The sequence below is a fragment of the Pelophylax lessonae genome, assembly GCF_965119305.1.
Source record: "Pelophylax lessonae genome assembly, chromosome: 3".
NCBI classification, from domain to species: Eukaryota; Metazoa; Chordata; class Amphibia; order Anura; family Ranidae; genus Pelophylax; species Pelophylax lessonae.
The window spans coordinates 573,132,217-573,157,885 of NC_138770.1; the positions used below are offsets into that span (position 1 = coordinate 573,132,217).

The window sequence follows — 25,669 nt, forward strand, 5'->3', positions numbered from 1 at the left end:
GAGGTACCTGGCTCCACTTCATCCCTTAGGAGGAAACCAGGAGCCTCTGAAGAGTGACCCGAAAGCCTGCTCGAATCCCAATCTCTAAGGGATTCTTTTACAATCCGCCTGACCATAGCCTCCACTGGTTGTGCAGTGTCTTGCTTTTCCCTCAAAACCCTGGAATAACAGGTATCACATAGGGATCTATCCTCAGGGATATGGGCTCGACAGCCCCAGCATGATTTCCCTGAACTTCGGTCAGAATGGCGGGATTGCCGCGGAGCGACTGAACTGGAAGTGTGCTCATGTCGTTTAGACCTGGAGCTAGACCTATGACCAGACTTTGATGAAGAATGCCTATGGGCTGAAGGAGAACGATCCTTTGATCCAGAAATAGGGCGTTGGTCAGACCTAAAAGGGCTAAATAGGGAAAGAAAAACACACTTAGGCTCCATTCCACCAGCCAACGCAAGCAGGTAAGGGTTAAGAAAAACTAGCTCACCTGTTGCGCAGGGACTGGCCACCGGGGGGTGGTGAAGCATCCATTTGCAGATAGAAGCAAAAGCCTGCACAGGAAGAAAGTAAGCATACATGTACTGACTTTCGTCTCCACACCAACCCTTTTACCCCAAATGGCACCTGGATCAAAGCATGACTCACCGCTGAAGAGCAGAGAAACAGCACGGGGAAGCCACCGCAACGCCCGCAGACATCCCATTGTAAACAGGAATGACAGCTGCTTAAATCTCCCGGGCGCCGCAAAGCCACGCCCCAAACGACGCAATATCGTCATAGGAGATCGGGAGCGATGCGCGCGCATGCGCAGACGATACCAGGGCCAAGCCTCATCCTGGACAACCAATTGAAGGTCCAGCGAGGCAGGGGGAGGAGCCTAAGCGACGATCTGGAACGCAGGAGCGCTCCACCGCACAAACAGGAAATACAATGAAACCAAAAGAAAGTTTTATACTTTACCACCATGACGATAAACGAACAGTCTCAGGCCTGGATGAATTCATGCGTGTGTGACAGGGCACCAGGGCCTATCCGCTCAATAGCAAGGACGTATTGGCCATCAATGCAGCCCACCTCTCATTCAGGATTTACGGCCTCTTCAGCATTTTAAAATAATATTGCCCGGGTCCACCCGATAAATATCGAGATTGCTGGACATAAAACAGGAGGCATCTGACATCAACAAGGTCCACACGCCACCAGCTCGCCTGAAACCGATAGACGTCCTATAAGGTAAGACTTCCTTCTCGCAGGAGGAGGACGAAAAAGGAACACGGCTCCTGGTATGGAGCAAAGATTTATGGGAGTGGGGTCCTATAGGGTAGGAGAGGAGGCGGAGCCTACCCATACGTGTGCTGCCATGGAGTCTGTCAGGAAATTGATTTTTTAAATTCTTTTTTTTGGGGGGTGAATGTTATATAGCAGAATGTGAAAAATATTGTTTTTTTTTTGCTTTTGTTTTTAGAATTGTCACTCTTTTTTTGTTTATAGCGCAAAAAATAAAAATTGCAGAGGTGATCAAGTACCACCAAAGGAAGCTCTATTTGTGGGGAAAAAAAGACATTGATTTTATTTAGGTGCAGCGTTGCACGACTGCGCAATTGTCTGTTAACCACTTGCCGACCGAGTACGGTAATAGTACTGCGGCAAAGTGGTTCGTTATCGTCTGACGACGTAGTATTAACGTCGTCAGACACTCCCCCTTCTGGGCGGCGCTTGCGCGCCGCCGGAGGCTCGCTCCCGCTGTTTTCATTCACAGCGGGAGTCGGGCCAGGGGAGGAGCAGCGGCGATCGCCGCTGCTCTGCCCCGATCGCCGGGGATCTAGTGTGGAGATCCGCCCGCTGTGTGTAAACACAGCGGGCGGATCTCCATAGTGACAGGGAGTGACAGATCGGACTGTTCAGCATAGCTGGACATCCGATCTGTCCATGACTCACTCAGTCACCTCCCCCCTACACGTCAGTAAGCACCAGGCATACATTAACCCCTCCCTCTCCAATAAAATTAACCCCTTCCCTGCCAGTGTCATTTTTACAGTAACAGTGCATATATATAGCACTGATTACTGCAGTAATGTCACTGGTAACCCCAAAAGTGTCAAAAATGTCAGTCAAGGGTCCGATCTGTCCGCCGCAATGTCGCAGTCCCACAAAAAAAATCGCAGATCGCCGCCATTACGCGTTAAAAAAAAAAAACACCAAAAATGACAGAAATCTTTCCCTTTGTTAGTAAACGCAATAACTTTTGCGCAAACCAATCAAAATACGCTTATTGTGATTTTTTTTACCAAACATAGGTAGCAGAAAACAAATTGGCCAAAAATTTTTTAAAAAATTGGTTTTTACATCTTTTTTGGGGGGAATTTCATATAAAAAAATGTTAAAAATATTGTTATTTTTTCAAAATAAAAGCTCTTTTTTTGTTTATAGCGCAAAAAGTAAAAATCGCACAGGTGATCAAATACCACCAAAAGAAATCTCTGTTTGTGGGAAAAAAAGGACGTAAATTTTGTTTGGGTACGGCGTCGCACGACCGCGCAATTGTCAGTTGAAGTCGCACAGCGCCGAATCGCAAAAAGTGGCCTGGACGGAAGACAGCAAAATCCTCCGGTGGTAAAGTGGTTAAAGTAACGCAGTGCTGAATCGCAAAAATGGCCTGGTCATTAAAGGGGTAAAAGATTCCAGTCCAGAACTGGTTAAAGGAGTTGTAAAATCTCATGGTTGCAGCTGCCCCCAAGACCCCCCGTTATTCTTACCTGAACCCAAATGCTCCAGCGATGAGCACGAGCCCAGCGGCTCCAGCCACTGTTTCAGATTCTCATTGGATAGATTGATAGCAGAGGGAGCCAATGGCTCCCCCAGCTGTCAATCAAATCCAGTGACACAGGAGCGGGGGGTGGGGCCAAGTCCCGTTGTCTGTGTCAATAAACGCAGAAGCGGGACTCGTGAGCGCATTACGCATGAGTGCCCCCCGTGAAACTGGCTTTCCATGGAGCACCCAATGAAGAGGAGGAGCCAGGAGCGCCCCTGGGTCACCCCCAGAAGAGGAGGATCGGGGCTGCTCTGTGAAAATCCCTTGCACACAGCAGGTAAGCATAACATGTTTGTTATTTTCAAAAAAACCTAACCTTTACAATTACTTTATTAACTCATCTACCCCCCCCCCCCCTTTTTATATTCACCTCTTGTTCATTTGCCAACCACTCTGTTTATATGATATTTCCATGCATGGGGAACATGTGACTCTTCCTCCCACAATGTAACTTGCAGGATGGGGGGAGGGGGTGTTCTATTGGATTACCCCTACCCTTCAGATCATGTAACAGAAGTGACGTTCTAACCAAAAAAAGGACTTACTGCTCATGCTCTATGCATTCCAACATGCGTTCTATGGCACTATGCATTCCAAATACTTCATGATCTGACGGGGAGTGGTAATCAGATAGAACACCCATGTGGACATCTTACTACACCCAGCTACCTCTTGAATGTCAGAGTAATTTTATCAATGAAGAGTACCCGAGTACCTTCTACCTGCTCATCAGAGTACCCGAGTACCTACCTTCCATCTGCTCATCAGAGTACCTGCCGCCTGCCTATCAAAGTACCCAATTACCTTTCACCTGCTCATCAGAGTACCTGCCGCCTGCCTATCAAAGTACCCGAGTACCTTCCACCTGCTCATCAGAGTACCTGCTGCCTGCTCATCAGTACCCGAGTACCTGTCATCTGCCTGCCACCTGCCCATCAGAGTTTTGTGTGTAATTTATGTCCCTAGAATGCATGATGGTGCTCCTTGGATGTTGGGCCCCTCTATGTGGCTAGGATGTGAAAAAGTCTCACACATGTGGTATCGCCATACTCAGGGGGGGTGGCAGAATGTATTTTGGGGTGTAATTTTTTCTGTGTACATGCTATGCGTTAGGAATATCCTATAAATTGACAACTTTGTGTAAAAAAAAAAATAGGTTTTCATTTTTTTTCCCACATTTTCCAAACACTTGTGGAAAAAAATGACATGTTCAAAAGACTCATAATGCCTCATAGAATATACGTTGGAGTGTATGCTTTCCAAAATGGGGTAATTTTGTGGTTGTTTCCAATGTATTGGGGCTCTAGGGCCTTCAAAAGTGTGATAGTTAATCAGAAAATGATGTGTGTGATTTATGCTCCTAGAACGCCTGAAGGTGCTACTTGGATGTTGAGTCTCTTTATGTGGCCAGGCTGTGTAAAAGTCTCACATATGTGGTATCACCATACTCAGGAGGAGTAGCAAAATGTATTTTGGGGTGTCATTTTTGCTATGTACATGCTATGTGTTAGAAATAGCTTATAAATTGACAACTTTGTGGGGAAAAAAAGAAAAAAAACATTTTTTTTTTAATTTTCCCAAGAATTGTGGGAAAAAATTCCAACTTCAAAAACTCACCATGCCTCTTACTAAATATCTTGGACTAACTACTTTTCAAAAAGGGGTCATTTGGGGGGTATTTGTACTGTCCTGACATTTCAGGGCCTCAAGAAAGGAGATGGGCAGTCAGTACATCCGGTGTGATCAATTTTCAGTAATTGGTACCATAGCTTCTAGAATCAATAACTTTCACACAGACTAAATAATATACACTAATTTGGGTTATTTTTACCCGAGATATGTAGCAGTATAAATTTTGGCCCAAATGTATGAAGAAAATTATTTTTTTGCAAAATTTTAGAATAGAAACTAAAATAAAAGTGTTTTTTTTTTTTTTTCAAAACGTTTTCTCTTTTTTTGCTTATATCACGTAAAATAAAAAAACCCAGTTGTGATCAAATACCACCAACAGAAAGCTCTATTTGTGTGGAAAAAAATGATTGGTTACAGTGTAGCATGACTGAGCAATTGTCATTCAAATTGTGAGAGTGCTGAAAGCTAAAAATTGGTCTGGGCAGGAAGGGGGTGTAACTGCCCTGTATGGAAGTGGTCAAAGGACCATATTTCTATTGTTTAAATATATGAATTATTTACATCATATAAATACCTGTAGTAATTAAATAAAAATAAAATCAAATTGCATGTTATTGTTATCACTGTTATTATATTTCACCATGGGCTTCACTATGTTTACTGCTTTAAAGTCCCTATTTTGCAATGGCACACCAATTACAGTTTTTTGTTTTTTTAGAGCAATGTGGAAAAGTTTTCTTAACATTAGACTTTTTTTGAAGCAAATTTTACCTAAGTAACTCCATATGGGTAATTTAAAGCTAATCCCGAAGAAATGCTGGTGGCATTATACCACTCAGTTGTGTTCTTTACTCCTTTCTTTTTGAATGACCTGTGCAGTGGTGTATCTTTTTGTTAATCTAGCAATATTCTTATACCAATCCCCACTAAGCTTGTAAATAACTGCTTGACCTTTATCTCACTGCTGTTTATATTGTGTAAAATATACTCAAGGAACATTATTTTATATTACTGGAGAAGCCACCATACGGAACTTGGCAAATTGTGCTGCAAGTAGAGCCATAGTTAAATGAGTAGAGCAGTGTTGTGTGGATTGGAGGTAGATCCATGTAGCCGTGGTGAAAACATTAAAGCGGAAATAAACCCACCTATGCTTTACAGCCAATGAAGCTGCAATCTTGGCCTCTATTTGATCTGCAGTTGCCATGATGCTGGCCATGTGATCAGCTATGACACCAGCCATTTGATGACTCGACAGTTTGATTGAAAGCTGACATAAGCACACTAATATCTGTAACAATTGTCATTCAAAGGAATTCCTTTTGAGCAACTAGGAAACTGTGAAATCAGGGGTTTAGATCCACTTTGGAGACTTAGAACTCAGTTAATCAAAACTTGAAATTTAAATGATACAGTACAACCCGGTAAATCATGTCCTTTTTTTTTAATCTTATGTGGGGTTCCAGCTATACGTTTTTCTTCCATCATTCCCAGTTCTGTTCCTCTATTTTGGAGTTGTGGGTGTTCCTGCCCCCTTTTTCATGCTCCCATTTTAACTGCTCTCTAACAGAGAGAGTGGGGACCCCTTTGTAACAGTTGTTCATTCTTTGAAACTGACCAGCTCCCAGCTGTCTCTACTTGAGAGGGAGTAGGGAGAGGGAGTATACAGTATCTCACAAAAGTGAGTACATCCCTCACATTTTTGTAAATGTTTTATTATATCTTTTCATGTGACAACACGTGAAGAAATGACACTTTGCTACAATATAAAGTAGTAAGTGTGCAGCTTGTATAACAATGTATACTTGCTTTCCCCTCAAAATAACTCAAGACACAGCCATTAATGTCTAAACCGCTGGCAACAAAAGTGATTACACACCTAAGTTATAATGTCCATATTGGACCTAATTAGCCATTTTCCCTCCCCGGTGTCATGTAACTCCTCAATGTTACAACGTCTCAGGCATGAATGGTGAGCAGGTGTGTGAAATTTGGTGTTATTGCTTTCACTCTCTCATACTGGTCACTGGAAGATTAACATGGCACCTCATGGCAAAGACCTGTCTGAGGATCTGAAAAAAAAAAATTATTGCTCTACATAAAGATGGCCTAGGCTATAAGAAGATTGCCAAGACCCTAAAACTGAGCTGCAGCACGGTGGCCAAGACCATACAGAGGTTTGACAGGACAGGTTCTATTCAGAACAGGCCTCGCCCTGGTCAACCAAAGAAGTTAAGTGCATGTGCTTAGCGTCATATCCAGAAGTTGCCTTTGGGAAATAGACGTATGAGTGCTGCCAGCATTGCTGCAGAGGTTGAAGGGGTGGGGGGTCCTCAGACTTTTATTTCCTTGAATGTCCTATAATGAATAGGCACTGCTGTGTCACACATTTCACAGAGTCTGTCCCTTGAGCTATAGAGGTGCTGAGAAGAGGGGTTTTAGCAGGTGGAGTTAGCACAGATATCACTGCTTGCAGGAAGCAAGGTACCATGGGCTATATAGTCCTCAAAAAAAGAAAGTAAACAGCAGAGGAGAAGGTGCAAAATGTGCATGGAATCCAGGAAATGGTGGAAAGAGATTGCCAGCAGACAGGCAGAACTCACAAAATGAAAGGAGATATTTCAAGTAAGATTTTTTTAGGATTGTCTAAAATAACTATTGTTTGTATTGGTTTTACAATGCTGATTTTATAAAAAAAAATAAAAGTGTATGCTGTCACCATAGATCTCCTTTAAAGTGGTTGTAAATAGGGTTGAGCGGACACCTAGATGTCCGTGTTCGACGGGTTCGGCCGAACTTTAAAAAAAAGTCCGGGTCCGTGTCCCGGACTTTTACCGAACTTTTCCCGGACACCGAACCCCATTGAAGTCAATGGGGACCCGAACTTTAAGGCACTAAAATGGCACTAAAACACCAAAGGAAAGGGCTAGAGTGCTGCAAATGGCAGCAAAACGTAATTAAGAGCATGGCAAGTGCTCTGCAAACAAATGTGGATAGGGAAATAACTTAAAACAACAAAAAAAAACAGAAAAATAAAACAATGTTCTTCTTCATCTCTGAAGGACGAGGCCCATATGGAGTAGGAGGGAGGTTGAGGTGGTGGTGGATGTGGCGGTGACATAGGCGTGCGCACAGGGTGTGCTGGGTGTGCCTGGGCACACCCTAATCACCTAGGGCACATAGCATTGCCAGTGAGGAGATGGGAAAGATCTCCCTGGGACCTGCTCTGCTCTATTTCTCCTTGCCTACAGGTACATGGCCCCGATACATTACTCTCCCTGCTGGCAAACACATGCATGTGTATTTCAACTTTGGGGTGCACACCTTAATGCAATAGGCTGCGCACACCTATGGGCGGTGTAGGTGGAAGCGGCGGTGGAGGAGGACCAGGGCCGGATTAACAGCATCATGGGCTTGGTGCTGAGGATTTTGAAGGGCCTTAAGGGCCGTGCCTTGCCATGCACCCAGAGGAGGAAGGGTGCAGCCATGCATGCCTAATTCAACATGGGATGCTGTCTCTGAAGCCCATAAACACATCCATGCATCGCCAACTGTCCCTCCTTGTCCGGCCTTCACGCTGTGTGGGGAGGTTCTGAGGGTGCTGCCTGGGGAAGCGAGCATAGAAGCCAGACTTCTGTGTTTACAAGTGACAGAAGAGCGGTAACAGTGAATATGGCCAACCCGGGGCCTATATAAAAGGTAGGGGCCTGGAGCTGCAGCTCCAATAGCCCCTACATTAATCTGGCCCTGAGGAGGAGGACGAGGTAGCCAACACTGCTTCTTTTCAAAAATTTTAAATGAGGGTACACCCCAAAAGAGTGAGAAAGAGCAAAAATGGAACAATGGGTGGGTAAGGTCGGTATCCATTGCTATTCTGCATAAGGTACGGAAAAGTCCCGTGGGATCCATGCCTGGTTCATTTTAATGAACGTGAGCTTGTCCACATTGTCTCTGGACAGGCGGCTGCGCTTGTCTGTTATAACGCCCCCAGCCGTGCTAAATACCCGTTCAGATAATACACTGGCTGCAGGGCACGCCAGCACCTCCAAGGCGTAAAGGGCAAGCTCAGGCCATGTGCCCAATTTGGAGACCCAGAAGTTGAAGGGGGCAGACCCCTCATTCACTACATGTAGGCGTGTGCACACATACTGCTCCACCATGTTGGTAAAATGCTGCCTCCTGCTAACACGTTCCATCTGAGCTGCTGGTGCTGCTGTTTGTTGTGGCGTGCTGACAAAGCTTTTCCACATTTCGGCCATGCTAACCCTGCCTTCTGAGGTGCTGGCGGTGCCCTGGTTGCGTTGGCGACCTCCTCCTCCTCCTCCTCTGCCTTGTGCTTCCACTGTGGCCCCGCTGTCAGATGGGAATGCCAGCAGCATGGCGTCTACCAGCGTGCGCTTGTACTCGCGCATCTTGCGATCGCGCTCCAGTGAGTGAATTAAGGACGGTACGTTGTCCTTGTAACGGGGATCCAGCAGCGTGGCCACCCAGTAATCAGCACAAGTTAGAATGTGGGCAACTCGGCGGTCGTTGTGGAGACACTGCAGCATGTAATCGCTCATGTGTGCCAGGCTGCCCAGAGGCGACGAAAGGCTGTCCTCTGTGGGAGGTGTATCGTCCGTGTCCTCTGTATCCCCCCAGCCACGCACCAGTGATGGCCATGAGCTGGCCTGGGTGCCACCCTGCTGTGAACATGGTTCCATCTCCTCCTCCAGCTCCTCCTCCTCCTCATCCTCCTCATCCTCCAGAACTGTGCCCCTGCTGGACAATTGTGTCCCTGGCGTTTGTGTGTGCAGGAACCCACCCTCGGAGCCCCTTGCGAATGACTGCCCTGAAAGCCTTTGAAATGTTACCTCTTCATCCTCCTCCTCCTCCTCCTCATCCTGTGCCACATCCTCTTCCATCATCGCCCAAATTGTTTTTTCAAGGAGGCATAGAAGTGGGATAGTTAAGCTGAGAATGGCGTCATTGCCACTGGCCATGTTGGTGGAGTACCCAAAACAGCGCAACAAGGCACAATATATGCAAATGTCAAATATGCAAACTATGCCGCAATTTAATGTTTTTTACACCAAAAGGGTGTGTATTGAATAGCGGAATAGGATAAAAAACTGTGTATCTCACACGTACAAACACAGACTAGGCCCGATTAAATTTTTTCCTACCCTAAAGGGAGGATGAGGAAGAGGAGTATGGAACATGCAGCACCCTCAAATCTTCAGAAGTATGAGATGAACCCCAAAAACTTGGAAAGGTGGATCTCTCTCACACGTACCAACACAGACTATCCCCCAATTTAACTGATCCCCAAAGGTTTTTGATTAAATAGCGGAATAGAAAATATGATCCAAAAAAAGTGTATGTATATCACACGTACACAACCACACTAGGCCCCAATTACTATTGTTTGTACCCCTAAAAGGCTAGATGAGGAGTGGGGGGGTATGGAACAGGCAGCACCCTCAAACCTTCAGAAGTATGAGATGAACCCCAACAACTTGGAAAGGTGGATCTCTCTCACACGTACCAACACAGACTATCCCCCAATTTAACTGATCCCCAAAGGTTTTTGATTAAATAGCGGAATAGAAAATATGATCCAAAAAAAGTGTATGTATATCACACGTACACAACCACACTAGGCCCCAATTACTATTGTTTGTACCCCTAAAAGGCTAGATGAGGAGTAGGGGGGGTATGGAACAGGCAGCACCCTCAAACCTTCAGAAGTATGAGATGAACCCCAACAACTTGGAAAGGTGGATCTCTCTCACACGTACCAACACAGACTATCCCCCAATTTAACTGATCCCCAAAGGTTTTTGATTAAATAGCGGAATAGAAAATATGATCCAAAAAAAGTGTATGTATATCACACGTACACAACCACACTAGGCCCCAATTACTATTGTTTGTACCCCTAAAAGGCTAGATGAGGAGTAGGGGGGTATGGAACAGGCAGCACCCTCAAACCTTCAGAAGTATGAGATGAACCCCAACAACTTGGAAAGGTGGATCTCTCTCACACGTACCAACACAGACTATCCCCCAATTTAACTGATCCCCAAAGGTTTTTGATTAAATAGCGGAATAGAAAATATGATCCAAAAAAAGTGTATGTATATCACACGTACACAACCACACTAGGCCCCAATTACTATTGTTTGTACCCCTAAAAGGCTAGGAGTAGGGGGAGTATGGAACAGGCAGCACCCTCAAACCTTCAGAAGTATGAGATGAACCCCAACAACTTGGAAAGGTGGATCTCTCTCACACGTACCAACACAGACTATCCCCCAATTTAACTGATCCCCAAAGGTTTTTGATTAAATAGCGGAATAGAAAATATGATCCAAAAAAAGTGTATGTATATCACACGTACACAACCACACTAGGCCCCAATTACTATTGTTTGTACCCCTAAAAGGCTAGGAGTAGGGGGAGTATGGAACAGGCAGCACCCTCAAACCTTCAGAAGTATGAGATGAACCCCAACAACTTGGAAAGGTGGATCTCTCTCACACGTACCAACACAGACTATCCCCCAATTTAACTGATCCCCAAAGGTTTTTGATTAAATAGCGGAATAGAAAATATGATCCAAAAAAAGTGTATGTATATCACACGTACACAACCACACTAGGCCCCAATTACTATTGTTTGTACCCCTAAAAGGCTAGATGAGGAGTAGGGGGGGTATGGAACAGGCAGCACCCTCAAATCTTCAGAAGTATGAGATGAACCCCAAAAACTTGGAAAGGTGGATCTCTCTCACACGTACCAACACAGACTATCCCCCAATTTAACTGATCCCCAAAGGTTTTTGATTAAATAGCGGAATAGAAAATATGATCCAAAAAAAGTGTATGTATATCACACGTACACAACCACACTAGGCCCCAATTACTATTGTTTGTACCCCTAAAAGGCTAGATGAGGAGTAGGGGGAGTATGGAACAGGCAGCACCCTCAAATCTTCAGAAGTATGAGATTGTGTTCACTGTACCCCACAAAGATTGAGTTCACTGCACCCCACAATGATTGTGTTCACTGCACCCCACAAAGATTGTGTTCACTGCACCTCACAAAGATTGTGTTCACTGTACCCCCCAAAGATTGTGTTCACTGCACCCCACAAAGATTCTGTTCACTGTACCCCACAAAGATTGTGTTCACTGCACCCTAAAAGGATGTTGTTCACTGCACCCCACAAAGATTGTGTTCACTGCACCCTAAAAGGATGTTGTTCACTGCACCCCAAAAAGATTGTGTTCACTGTACCCCCCCAAAGATTGTGTTCACTGCACCCCACAAAGATTGTGTTCACTGCACCCCAAAAAGATTGTGTTCACTGTACCCCCCAAAGATTGTGTTCACTGCACCCCAAAAAGATTGTGTTCACTGTACCCCCCAAAGATTGTGTTCACTGCACCCCACAAAGATTCTGTTCACTGTACCCCACAAAGATTGTGTTCACTGCACCCCAAAAAGATTGTGTTCACTGTACCCCCCCAAAGATTGTGTTCACTGCACCCCACAAAGATTCTGTTCACTGCACCCCACAAAGGATTTTGTTCACTGCACCCCAAAAAGATTGTGTTCACTGCACCCCAAAAAGGATTTTGATCACTGCACCCCAAAAAGGATGTTGTTCACTGCACCCCAAAAATGATTTTGTTCACTCCACCCCAAAAAGATTGTGTTCACTGCACCCCACAAAGATTGTGTTCACTGCACCCCAAAAAGATTGTGTTCACTGTACCCCCCAAAGATTGTGTTCACTGCACCCCACAAAGATTCTGTTCACTGTACCCCACAAAGATTGTGTTCACTGCACCCCAAAAAGATTGTGTTCACTGCACCCCAAAAAGGATGTTGTTCACTGCACCCCAAAAAGGATGTTGTTCACTCCACCCCAAAAAGATTGTGTTCACTGCACCCCACAAAGATTGTGTTCACTGCACCCCAAAAAGATTGTGTTCACTGCACCCCAAAAATGATTTTGTTCACTGCACCCCAAAAAGGATTTTGTTCACTGCACCCCAAAAAGGATGTTGTTCACTCCACCCCAAAAAGATTGTGTTCACTGCACCCCACAAAGGATTTTGTTCACTGCACCCCAAAAAGATTGTGTTCACTGCACCCCAAAAAGGATGTTGTTCACTGCACCCCAAAAAGGATTTTGTTCACTGCACCCCAAAAAGATTGTGTTCACTGCACCCCACAAAGGATTTTGTTCACTGCACCCCACAAAGATTGTGTTCACTGCACACCAAAAAGGATTGTGTTCACTGCACCCCAAAAAGATTTTGTTCACTGCACCCCAAAAAGATTGTGTTCACTGCAGCCCAAAAAGATTGTGTTCACTGCAGCCCAAAAAGATTGTGTTCACTGCAGCCCAAAAAGATTGTGTTCACTGCAGCTCACACACAGAAAAATGGATGTGGATCACTGACACCTGCCTATCTCCAATCCCACAGCACACAGCAATATCGATTGTAGTTTGTAGAACACAGTTTCCCTAAAATTCAGCAGACTCTGTCCCTAACAGGATTGAGAAGAGATCGTAGATCAGGATTGAGTGCAGATTCACCCCACCCCCCACACAGCAATATCGATTGTAGTTTGTAGAAGACACTGACCCTATAATTCAGCAGACTCTATCCCTAAAATGCCTACAACTCGCCCTGCCTAAACACTCCGACCTGTCCCTCAATTCTATCCGGACACAAATGGTTTTTTCCTGCCTATCTTTCCCTAATCAGCAGCCAGCACATTGATGTGTGCTCTGTCCCTTAGCTAAGCAGCAGAATGACGCTGCTGCGGCGGCTGCCTCGAACTTATAAAGACTTGGTCACATGCTTCAGACGGCCAATCACAGCTACTAAGACATTTGCAGGCATGGCTGGGATGGCTTAAGGCACACCAGTTAAACGATTGTTGATTGGCTGTTGAAAGCCCGCCATGAAAAGAGCGCCAAAGCATGCAAAACCCGGAAATAAAACGACCGAACACGGATTTTTACCCGAACATACAGTAAAGTGTCCGTGTCCGTGTTCGGGTAAAAAAAATCCAATTATTCGGTACGAACACGAATAATACAGTCCGTGTTCGCTCAACACTAGTTGTAAACACTCACAATCACCCAGTGAAGTGAATAGCCTCAGATGATACACAGAGATTAAACAAATCTCCTACATACAGTACATTTTACTTGCTTAACTGCAGTCTTCTTCTCTCTACAACCTTTTAAAGTGATAAAATCCTTTTGCATCTGTGAGAAGTACAGAGAAGGAAGTGGGGAAATGCAGTTACAGCTGAGATAGTGTGTGAGAGCTGATTGGAGGAAAGGAACCCCCTCTGCATAGGCAGAGGAACGAAGGAACATGCAGAGCTGTATTCTGAATAGACAAGCTGAGTGCTAATCTCCCTCTAAGTTCCCTCCCTGACACAAATGTTAGCTTAAGTTATCTCATGTGTAGGAAAATCTGTCAGAACTGATTCATGCTGATAACAGAGGAACAAAGCACCATAGAGAAACAACACTTAGAGCTTTGGAGAGAGACAAGTAAATACTACAGATATATGTGCTTAGTTCAAATCTTATGACTAGGATTTACAACCTCTTTAACATTTACTTTTAATGGTCCACATTATGGTGGCATGATAGGGGTGTTTTCTTTGCTTATTTACTTTGTTTTGAAAGATGTCCTTCCATATCATGCACTTTATGGACTAACAGTACCACTGTAAGGATATTGCTATGTGGCCCTCCACATCCAAGTGTCAAAGTTAGAAAATTCACAAAGTAGTTCCTGGGATCTGTTCCAGTGCTTGCAAGATGCAAATTGTGATATCAGATGCATGATACTGGAATATTGCAATATTGTTTACTTTCTACATCAATTTTTATTTGAAATAGGTGCTGGATGTTATATTTTGTTGGGGCAGACAGTGGGGTTGATTTACTCAAATTGGAGAGTGAAAAATCGTGTGCATTTCTGCATAGAAACCAATCAGCTTCCAGTTTATTTTGTCAAAGCTTAATTGAGCAAGCTGAAGTTAGAAGCTCATTGGCTACCATACCCTGCTGCACCAGATTTTTCACTCTCCAGTTTTAGTAACTCAACCCCAGTGTTACAAGATCTTTAACAGTATTTTCTAATTAAATGCCAACAAATGCCAAACAACTTCAATTGAAAAGGGTTAGAAACTGTCAGATTTTTATTGCCATTTCTGAACCCATGGCGAAGATTTGCAGTGACCTCTTGTATGTTAACTGAGACAAGAAGTGAGCTCAATCTCTCCAATAAAGGCACAATCAGTGATACAACTTGGTTTATGTAGATCAAAGAATCAATCTGTCTGTCCATGTTTAGTTCTTTTCACTTGTAGTTAGATCAGTAGGAGAAGAAGTGAGGTGAAATTCCCCCAGCAGGGACCCAGATTGCAATAAAAACCTGATGGAGGTTTAAAACCAGCTATGATATTAGAGAAAAGTTGTGAGTTGCTTTACACAACTACTGAAACCACTAAGTGTGACATCTTTGCATATTCACTTGCTTTCCTAGCCGATCCAGTTTGGAGTCCAGAAAGCCCAGATTTCCCATCTGCAAACTCTGGTGGATGCCAGAAGGGTTTATGTGTCTAATGGTATTTGCATCTGGAACGCTCTTCTGTTGGATGATCAAGCCTAAGTAGTCCTTAGAAAAATAGACATCCTCCATTGCTGTGTTGGTGCCCAACCTGTGACACCTCTACCCAACCTGTGATAACACAGCTAATACATAGTAAAGCACAAAGCTTGCATAGTATCATAGGGGCTTTTCTCACATTTCAGATCTAGTTAATTGTGATGTGGTGAAAAGGACCACATGTAGGAGTAGAGACCACACGCAGGTACAAAAATGCAGGCATAACTTCAGCCTTGCTTTTTAGCTCTGCCAGGTTTTAGTGTTGTCTCTGTTGCCTTGATCACCCTTCACTTCCAGTGTAGTCTTGTAGACAGGAATTGAGCAAAAATCTCCCCAATGATGATGAAACAATTTTTTTTTTTTTTAGTAAAATGGAGAAGGGATGGGACCACTTTCAGGATTGTATTTCTGTCTCTGTCCCGGTTATAGATATCACCTCTCTTCCCTTATGGTCACCAGGACAGGAAAGGAGGAAATATGTCTCCAATGGAAACTCTGATGTGATTAAAACATTGACAGAGGTTATACATTTAAAGCTTAAAAAATATGCCTTGGCTTGATTTTGGCTTTAAAATGTCTCCCATATTCCCTGACCTAGACATGGGCTCCAGAAAAAGTGTATTGCACTGAAATGTTTCTAGTTTCTCTACATTTAGAATAAAGCTGGCCATACATTATACAATTTTCTTTAGATTAAAGCCCCGTACACACGTACTGATCGTCGGTCGAACGATCGGCCGCCTTTTGTCCAGGGCTGTCGTGTCTGTTGAAAACTGCAAAAGACTGCACACGAATTTTGTCGGCCATCTGAGCATGCCCAGTCTTGCTAATCTGCTGTCTGTCGGCCGAAATCTGTACTGACTGGCGAACAATCGGCCGTTCCGGTGACGGCCAACAAATATTTTAAAGTCTGCACGACAGATTCTGTTTGGCCGAAAATGCGCTGTCGGCTGTCGGAAGCATCATACTAACAAGCCTACAATCGATCAATCGGTCAGCGGCCGAATATTTATGACCAACAATCGGTACGTGTGTACGGGGCTTTACCTTCAACTATGTAGTACAAGGGCCTGCCTGATTGCATACAAATTGAAAGTGTTTAGGTGAGACCCCATATTATATGGTTTTGGTAAATCTAAAGGCAAGTTGTAGAATAAAATTGTATAATATATGGCCAGACTAAGTCAATACTCTGCAGCTATTTTACATACAATTCCATAGTCGTTTCCTCCAGTGCCAGTGAGGAGGCCACTTTTATCAATGTGTGCCCTGACATCACACATTTTACAACTAAAAATATCTTGAATATTTTATTTTCCTTTTACAATGTATTTATTTTTCAATCTGAAGCTCACAAATCGTGTTAATCTTTATAGAATGTGTCACTGCTCCAAAATGTTCAGAAGACGTTCACAATATATGCATTTGTGGGACTGAAGTAAAGTAAAACTCACATTTTGTTTATATACACACAGCACATTCTTTAGGGATGCTATATATTTTAAAATTTTAACAAACATATTAGATCCCTTCCTGCTTGTATAACACCAAGCCCAAAAAAGGTATATTAATCAATACAGTAAGAAATATTACAGATCGGGGCTGTTTTTATTAAACATAACATTTTGTTCATTTTGCAAAGGAATTTTAACTTTGTAAGCACATTTTTTCTTAATTTGAATGAGCTGAAGCTCAGCTGACTTCCAAACCTGCACGGTTTAAGAGATATGGACACTGAATGCAGCTGGTGACGTCACCGGCACATGCGCTCTGAGGGGACAGCATACCTGTGCCATCCCTTTAGAGCTCTGTGCCATGGTCTGTGACTCTAATGCCCCGTACACACGTGCAGATTATCTGAAGACTTTTGTCTGCAGACTTACCAAAACCATATAATATGAGGTCAAACCTAAATACTTTCAATTTGTATGCAATCCGGCAGGCCCTTGCACTACATAGAAAAGGTAAATCTGAAGACAAAAGTCTTCAGATAATCTGCACGTGTGTACGGGGCATTAGGCCCCTTTCACACGAGCGATCCGATCAGATCCGCCTGTCAGTTTTTTAGGTGGATCTGATCGGATCCCCCATGCATCCCTATGGGGCAGCAGATGTCAGCGGAGACATGTCCGCTGACACCCACTGCCATCCGTATCCGATCCTGTCCGTGAAATTCGGACGGATAGAAACCCTATTTTCCATCCGTCCAGGGGATTGGATCAGATAGGATCGGATGAGAGTGGACAGGCGGTCCGATTCCCCCATAGAGATGCATGGGGCTCTGACATCTCCCTCTCCGCACACAGAGCAGAGAGGGAGATGTCACCTTCCTGCTCGGCGGGGATCTGTGTTTACGATCCCCTGCTGAGCAGCATGGATCCGCCTACGGAGGCGGACCGTGTGAAAGAGCCCTTACATGCACACACAGGAGTGAGGTCATCACAGCGTGGTCAGGCGACTGGGGCACATGAATTTGGAAGAAAGACAGGGTGAAAATGAAAGCGCCTTCAGTGGTAAAAGCACTCTGCTGGAAGGCATTGTTCTAAGGTAAGTATTTCATAATGTGATAGTATGCGATGTATACTAGCACATTATGGCATTGTCCTACAGGGTGAAAAAAAAGCAGTTTACTACCGCTTTAAAGTATCCAATATATTTTATGGTAACCCCATGTGCCCAGAAAAGAGCTTTCTGTATACATTGTTTTGTGTATCCTGTGCTGTCTTCTTGGCCTGGCTATTCTTGCATTATATTCAGAGGAAGCTCGCTTATGAAGACAAGAGAGAATATATAAAGTATATCACATTCAAAGTTGTTGCCTTGTGTTGTGTTGCCTTCCTCCATTACTATAACTACTTTATTGCAACTCAGCAGATCACACTGCAATCCCCGCCACCTGTTGGTCCATTAAAAAGAACTGCATCCTCGAAATACTACATCTCCACACTTGGCAGCAATCAGGAATATTTATGTATCTGACCATTTAGTTAGTGCCTGTTTAAAGGTGTTTGTTTATCTACTCTGTGTATGCCTGTTTTTGGATTCTGTGGCCAGCCACATGCCCCAACCTCTGACCTATTTTGCTCTAATATCGCCTTACATTTTTGTTCTACCCCTGGTTTTAACTGCAGTCTGTGCAAAAAAGGGAGATAGGCTGCTGCCCCGGAAGTCGGCAAAAACATCATTCTATTAATGCAGGTGAACAACAGTCATAAAAATCCAGTGCGTTTCGGCCAGCAGGCCTTATTTATTTAACTGCAGTCTGCCCTGATCCTTCAGTGTCACAGAGGCTCCACTGTACCCTGAAAAAGTGTTGCAGTTATTATACCTAAAACACTATATTTGTTGCACATGGCTAACCACTAATTCCTGGGGCTGGCAGACATTGCTTTTGCCACATATTCGAATATATGAAAATATGTGTAAGCCAGCGCTGCTCAATGAACCACTTACTACCTTAAATCATTAAATAAATATCAAATATTAGGGAATGAATAAATAATCATCAAACAATAAAAAGTGCTCAGTGCAAACCATGCCCACATATATAATGCAACAATATCCTGAAAAAAAAAAGTCCTCAAATTTCAATATAGACTGTTCATAAGTGCAGTTGTGCCACAAAGTACTTCAGTGCTCCAATTTGAAGAAAGTGCTCGTGCTCCCCCTATGGTTCCCTACTCACCGGAACAGTGTGCAAATCAAGCCTTTATGACACAAAGACTGTGCGGGGCTGTTGTGCCCTTTAAAGATGTCCTCAGAGTCTGTGTTTGAACCGCTGTTCCTGTGCAAGGCTATGGGAGACTGCTGGAAAGTAATGCTGGCCGTGTTTCCCCCTCAGTGGTATAAGGAAATAAGCTCGCCATAGTAAAGTACATTTAAATAGTTTTATTAAATATAAGAAATCCACTTACAATAAAAAGATTGATCAAACAGCATTCTGCGGTCTGGTGGTTGCTGCTCCTTCAGCGTGCGTTCCACCGATCGGAAATTATGTTGTACGCTCTGCCTCGCTAGACGTGTTTCGCCCTCCCCCTGGGCGTCATCTGTGAGCTAGTAGGGAACCAAAGGGGGAGCAAGAGCACTTTCTTCAAATTGGAGCACTGAAGCACTTTGTGGCACAACTGCACTTATGAACAGTCTATAATGAAATTTGAGGACATTTATTTTCAGGATACTGTTGCATTATATATGTGGGCACGGTTTGCACTGAGCACTTTTTATTGTTTGATGATTATTTATTCATTCATTACCTAATATTTGATATTTATTTAATGATTTAAGGTACTAAGTGGTTCATTGAGCAGCGTTGGCTTACACATATTTTCATTTTAAAGGCACTTGCACCTTATTTGTCAGCAGCAGCTTTTATTTATTAGTATTTGCACTAGCACAATATATACTCATCAGCGCAAGGATCTCCCTTTGTTTTCATTTTAGAATATATGACAAGCTCCTGGTGACATGCGGACCATTTAGTCAAAACTCCATCTGGGTTTAGCCAAGCAACTTTATGTTTCGACATACCAGTGATGGCAAACCTTGGCAGCCCAGATGTTTTGGAACTACATTTCCCATGATGCTCATGCACTCTACAGTTGAGTATCATGGCAAATGTAGTTCCAAAACATCTGGGCTGCCAAGGTACACCATCACTGCTATATACATGATACCCTGTTTCCCCGAAAGTAAGACATCCCCCGAAAATAAGACCTACTTACAGTTTTGCCTCTCGCTGAAATATAAGGCATCCCCCCGAAAATAAGACCTTTCCGATAATAAGGCCTCCCCCGAACATAAAGTCTCCCCGAAGCTACCGTAATTGTGGACTCTGGACCGTAGCGGCAGGCGCCGCCACGCAGCTCACTGTTGGCCGCAGCGCAGCCGGAGCAGACAGGAAGTGCGAGGTCTCTTTTAATCAGAGAGCCCACGCCGCTGTCGGGACAAGCTGCCGCCTGCTGCTCGCTCTGCCCTGACGGAGTCTTGCTGACTCACAATTAGACAGTGAGTCACGCGGGGCAGAAGTCGGGCACATTGTGTGGACACACAGGGGTGACTGAGGTAGGGGGGAAATGTCTGATAAAGGGGTGGGGTGGATGTCTGGTGAATGTGTCCACTGGCACAGGGGTGGGGGGAATGGGATCACTTAAAATGACACAAGAGGATCAAAGGGGGCAATCAAAATGACCCAGGAGGATCAGAAGGGGGGGAATCAATATGACACAGGAGGATGTAATTTGCTGGTTTGTGATGACAACTACTACCGTACCGTATACAGGTAATACATTTCCTTTTTTTTTTTGTTCAACAATAAATGTATACTGTATTCTTCTTCGTGGAAAAATAAGATATCCCCTGAAAATAAGACCTAGCGCACCTTTAGGAGCAAAAATTAATATAAGACACGGTCTTATTTTCGAGGAAACAGGGTATAGAACAGTATATTAGGCACATTATATTACTAAAAAATATTCCAAGTGATTATGATGAATAGTTCATTTAAAGTCCTCATTAGTATATGATAAAAAAAAGTTATGAAGCAAGATATTAAAAACCTTAATATTGTTGTACCTTTGCATACAACCAAGCATGTTTTGAGCTTGCATATTTCAGGAGCTTGCGCGCTAGGATCAATGCCAACAAGTATATTATTGTTGGATATCTGAAACTATGGGAGTAAAACTGAATGGCTATACAAAGACCTCTTCTGACATGGGTCTGCCAGGTGTTATCAGCTAATGTGTTATAAGTTATGAGAATCTGACATGAGAGTTTTATAATTGATGATCCTTTTGCAAATATTCTAAGAATTTTCAAGAAGTCCCCTTGAGCCTTCAAACATAGGTAAATTATGAAATTCCAGTGTTCGAGTTCAAAGAAAAAGTAGACACAGACTACTACACCAGATGTTCTATGGCTGCATACATGTAACAGATCAGTGTAGAATCATTTCAGTCAAAACTAAGTGGCATATATACAGTACTTATGTTCAGGTCACAGGCCTCCATCTGGAGAATCATTGCAAAGCAATACATTTACCGTAGCTGGACGGTGATTCATTGCCATACAGTTGTGTTGGAGTTGTGGCTTTATGAGCTTGCATATTTCGATCATATTTTTACGCAAATGGTGTTTTCAAGCAATCACTTGGATCACTTTAAACATAACATGTTGCATTTATGTTTACTGGTAAGCTAAAAGACAAATTCAAATTTTTTTTTGCGTCAGAACCTTAAGGGTTAACCCAGCACATGTTTAAATTTGGCTCATACACACAAAAAAAAGTTAAAGATGAGGTCATAGGTTACTCTTTGAGGTTCAACAGACATCTGTATCTGAAACAGGACTCTCTTTACGTTTTTTTTTTTTCTTGTTTAAGAAATATTGCGTACCAGGCTATTAACCCTCTCAACAACTAAAGGCCCTTCACTGGACACCAAAGTTTCTGGATGCTGTTAAAATGCTAAACATATGCAAGGGCAGAAGGATATGTCATGTGCCTGCGTAGATTAGCGTATTGATTATATCCAATTCCCAAAGCAGCAATGTTCTCTTGAACTTGGAAGAGTCATTTTTCTTTCTGTGGTCTTGCATGCTGTTGATTCCCCTTGTATATCAGGTATTCTTACACATAGTTTGCAGTTTTGAATTCCCATCATTTGTATTTGGCATAAGCAATGTTTTTAATTTAACATAATTTGCAATTTAAGGTTAAAAACCATTTTTTTCTTTTATTTAAACATTTAAAAAAAATACAAATGAGAGAAGAAAGCAGACCTAAATGTTTACAATTTATTGTGTCAATTTCATTTTTTTTTTTTTTTTTCATTTTGGCCCTTTAAAAGGCAAATGTATAGTGTATATTAACAATGATTCTTGGAATATACTTTCAGTATATAACAACGGTTTACATCACATTAAATTCACCCAAAATGGGTAACAAGTAACATAGGAACTGGCAGATTTGTTTTTTTCAGTTTTTTTTTTTTTTTTTAACTTACAATATCATATTATGTACAAACTGCATTAAAAGGACCCCCCTCCCTTCCTGTTAATCCCATAATGCAAGCAATATTTTTTAGAATTTCAGGCACTGAAACTATTTCTCATTTATTTTGGATTTATTGCGACTCAGAGGAACATAGAAATGGAAATAGTATATGGAGTTCAACAGGAAAAAAAAAACCTTGCTTTACTGATGGTCTTCATCAGTTTTACACAAAGTATTTTTTAACAAAATTATTTTGCCTCCACAAGATTCTATTGTGACACTGTTTCGCTTCTAAAATACTTTTACAAGTAGGCCTTGAAATCTAACAGTAAACAGTTAATGATAACCACATCATTTTTTTTTTTTTTCCAGTTTGACATTTTTCAACATAGAAATATATTTATAAAAGTTTCTCTGGACACTAGGTCATGCTTGCATGGAATTTTACAGCAGCTTAAGAACACATTATGGATGCCATATAAATCTGGTGCAGAATTCTAACAAACTTGAAAAGGCCTCAATGGTTCATGGTTTTTATAACACCGTTAATTTATCACACAGTTAGAAAATGTCACACTTTGTATTACTATTTTTCCTTTAGAGCTCGGAGTACAACATGTCATTTGTAAGTTATGTTCTTGTTGACTAGTTTTTAAAGCCCCAGTTACTGAGGCAGCACTGTATATTATCTCTTAAATAAGGGTATCAAGAAATCATAAATAGACAAAGGAGCTGCAAAAATACTGCCTAACCCAGAGATTTTTTTTTTCCAATGGGTTTTTTTCCTTATCAGGAAGCTGAAATAGTAATTTTATACTTCTGACCGCTTTTTTATTCCTACAAAATGGGCATCTAATTCCATTTATGGTACAAATCAGGTAATAAGGTGCCTTTGGGGGATCAAATTTATGTCAAGTTTGGGGGACTGAAATAACATCTTAAAATTCTTTGCTATAGCAGTGACCTCCTACGTTAAGTCATTGATAAAAGATCATTCCTGGAAACATGATTAGTGAATGGGTATAGAGCAATAGAGTCTACATCATGTTGATACAGGAAAGCAATGTACATTAAAGCATCCCTGTCCAGTGTAGTGGCCAAAATTATTCAACTAAATGTTAAATGCAGAGGTCTAGTTGAAGTTTTTTTTTTTTTTTTTTCATTTACAATAGGTTGGCCTGTTCATATCAGCATGTTGGTCTTCTCTCTTCTTCTTCTCCTCCAAAGCTAGGTGTTATTTATTTCTGCCCATACTGGTATGCATATTTGTTAACACTTTTGCATATCTTTTCAGACTTCTTGCCATATAAATTTGATTGTTCTGTCCTTAGATTTAATGATGCTGTATTTTCCCCCTAGAAAAAAGGGATACAAATCACACTCTTAGTAAATAAAAATGCACTGCCATAAAAGGGGAATAAAAAGGTTACAAACCATTATGCATACGAAAGAGTATTTTTTTTTTTTTACTAGAGTCTTTTTTACAAAGGCCAAGAAAAAAATCAAAATGCTATATACAGTATATGCCTAAAAGCCATACAGATGGTAATGCATGCATGGTTTGTAAAATGGATAACAAATATGGGGGCTTGAAGGAGGAACAAAAACTGATTTGAACTGAAATTTGAATGTAATGTATACACACAATTTTGAATTTATAGTTTGTACAAATATGAAACCAACATAAAAGTGAAGCTGGTGAAATGTGGATTGATGTGGTGGTGGTGGTTTTTATAGTCTCCCATATTGTATTGTATGCTTAATTTACATTATGTTTTGTATTGCAGCCTGACTTTTTACTTTAAAATGTTGTTTATTGCTTTAATAAATTTTTGTAGACCTTGACAAAGTTCTCATTTTGATTAAATCAAACAATGTGTGATCTTTATACATGAATCTTAACATAAAAGATTCTTTTTAAGAACCATACACAATTGTTATAAATATCTTATATCAGGATTATAGAAGACATTATACATAGCGTTAATGCTTGTTTTACTTTTTAGCATCTAAGGCGGGATATTTCAAAATGTGTACTATAAAATAAGGAGTTTGTAATATATATTTTTTTCTGATATTTGAACCATGTCAATTATGTAAAGTTTCAAATAAGGTCACAAGAGGCTTATGCTGTGTAGTTTATTCTTTTTTTATTTTTCAATAAAAGGGACAAAATGGGTATATGAACAGGATAATGCAGACAACTGCCAAAAAAACACAGACAGTGGTTTATCCAATAGAAATTAACAGACCAGAAACAAATACAATATAAGCCAGGTTTGCATGACCTTTGGTCATCAAAATAAAATAAAAAAATAAGAAAAATTTTAAAAAGACCAATATATGTGCCCTAGTTTTAAACAAAAGCACATATGCAATAATAAATAGTGACTCCCATAGTAAAAGATAAAATTTCAAGTTACGACAAACAGCTTTAATTACATGAATAGAAAAGGCCAATAACAAAATATTCTGCATTGCCATTTACAAAAAAAAAGTATTGACTTTAAGTGATCTATTACCTTAATATGCTTTGCATATGATTTATTTCCAATCTAAATATAAAGCACCATTTTGTTTTTTGGCAATGAAAATAAAATTTTTAATGTGTGTTTCTTTTACTGCACATGACAATTTGATGCTGGAATGTAGGGTGAAAAAAAGAGGGACAGAAAGCACACTATAGAACAAACCAATGCCATCAGCTTGTGGTACTGTATACAGTATGGCAGCCAGAGAAAAGAAGAAAATAAAGATATGTACAGCCCTCTGTAAGACGGCTCATCTGCATGACAGTTTAATTGATATTCCCAACCAGCCATCATATGGCTTCTTTACTATACAATGTACTGTTTTTTTTTTCTTGTTTTGAAATGTACAATAGTTTGTACTATATTATCCTGCCAAAATAAAAAAAATATATTGTGGCAGCTTGTGTTTTTTTCCACTACCATAAAAAGGTACCTTGATACCTTTTCAAAAAGAACAAGCAACTGTTAAAAATACAAGCTTCGATATAAATACTATAGTTCCTACACTAGCCAAACATTTAAATTCAAATACCATTCTAAAAATACAGGAAAAAAAGAGACAATAGATGTGTTTTAGCATAGGAATCAACATGAGTGTGCATTCTCCCTATATTTAAGTAATATATAATAAGGAACTTTCCCCCCCCCCCCCCCCCCAAAATGCACATTTTTTTTTATTTATTTTTTTTATACAACCTGAAAGGATCGGATTCTGGAGATATCCAAGGCATAGAAATTCCTCTACCATTTTATTTGCAATGAATAAGTCTTCTACTAAACAATGAAGCCCTAAAATACAGTCACCCTAAACAAAAGTGATGCTTTCTTAACAAAATGAAAATAAATCCACATTTTTATTAAAACTGCTTTTGTACACCAAAATACCCCTGTAATGTAAAAGCCAAAGCAATCATTTGTTTTAAGTACTTGTGGTGGTCTGTTTCCATTCACAGCATTGCCTACATGTTTTCTGTTAGTCAAGTAAATAACTGGCAGAAATATGTATATATAT

General features: G+C 41.6%; 1 protein-coding gene across 6 annotated transcripts in view; it reads right to left on the reverse strand.

Moving 5' to 3' along the window:
• Nucleotides 1–22,985: 22,985 nt before the first annotated feature.
• Nucleotides 22,986–25,669, reverse strand: part of BCL11A (BCL11 transcription factor A) — a 177,816-nt gene continuing 175,132 nt past the window's right edge. For 3 of the 6 annotated variants that reach the window (XM_082249238.1, XM_082249235.1, XM_082249239.1), the window contains one exon: nt 22,986–23,481. In XM_082249238.1, the coding sequence (XP_082105364.1) occupies nt 23,417–23,481 (65 nt within the window). In that variant the 3' untranslated portion in view covers nt 22,986–23,416. The remainder of the gene's footprint in view (nt 23,482–25,669) is intronic. The other 3 variants (XM_082249234.1, XM_082249236.1, XM_082249237.1) reach the window with 1 other exon arrangement.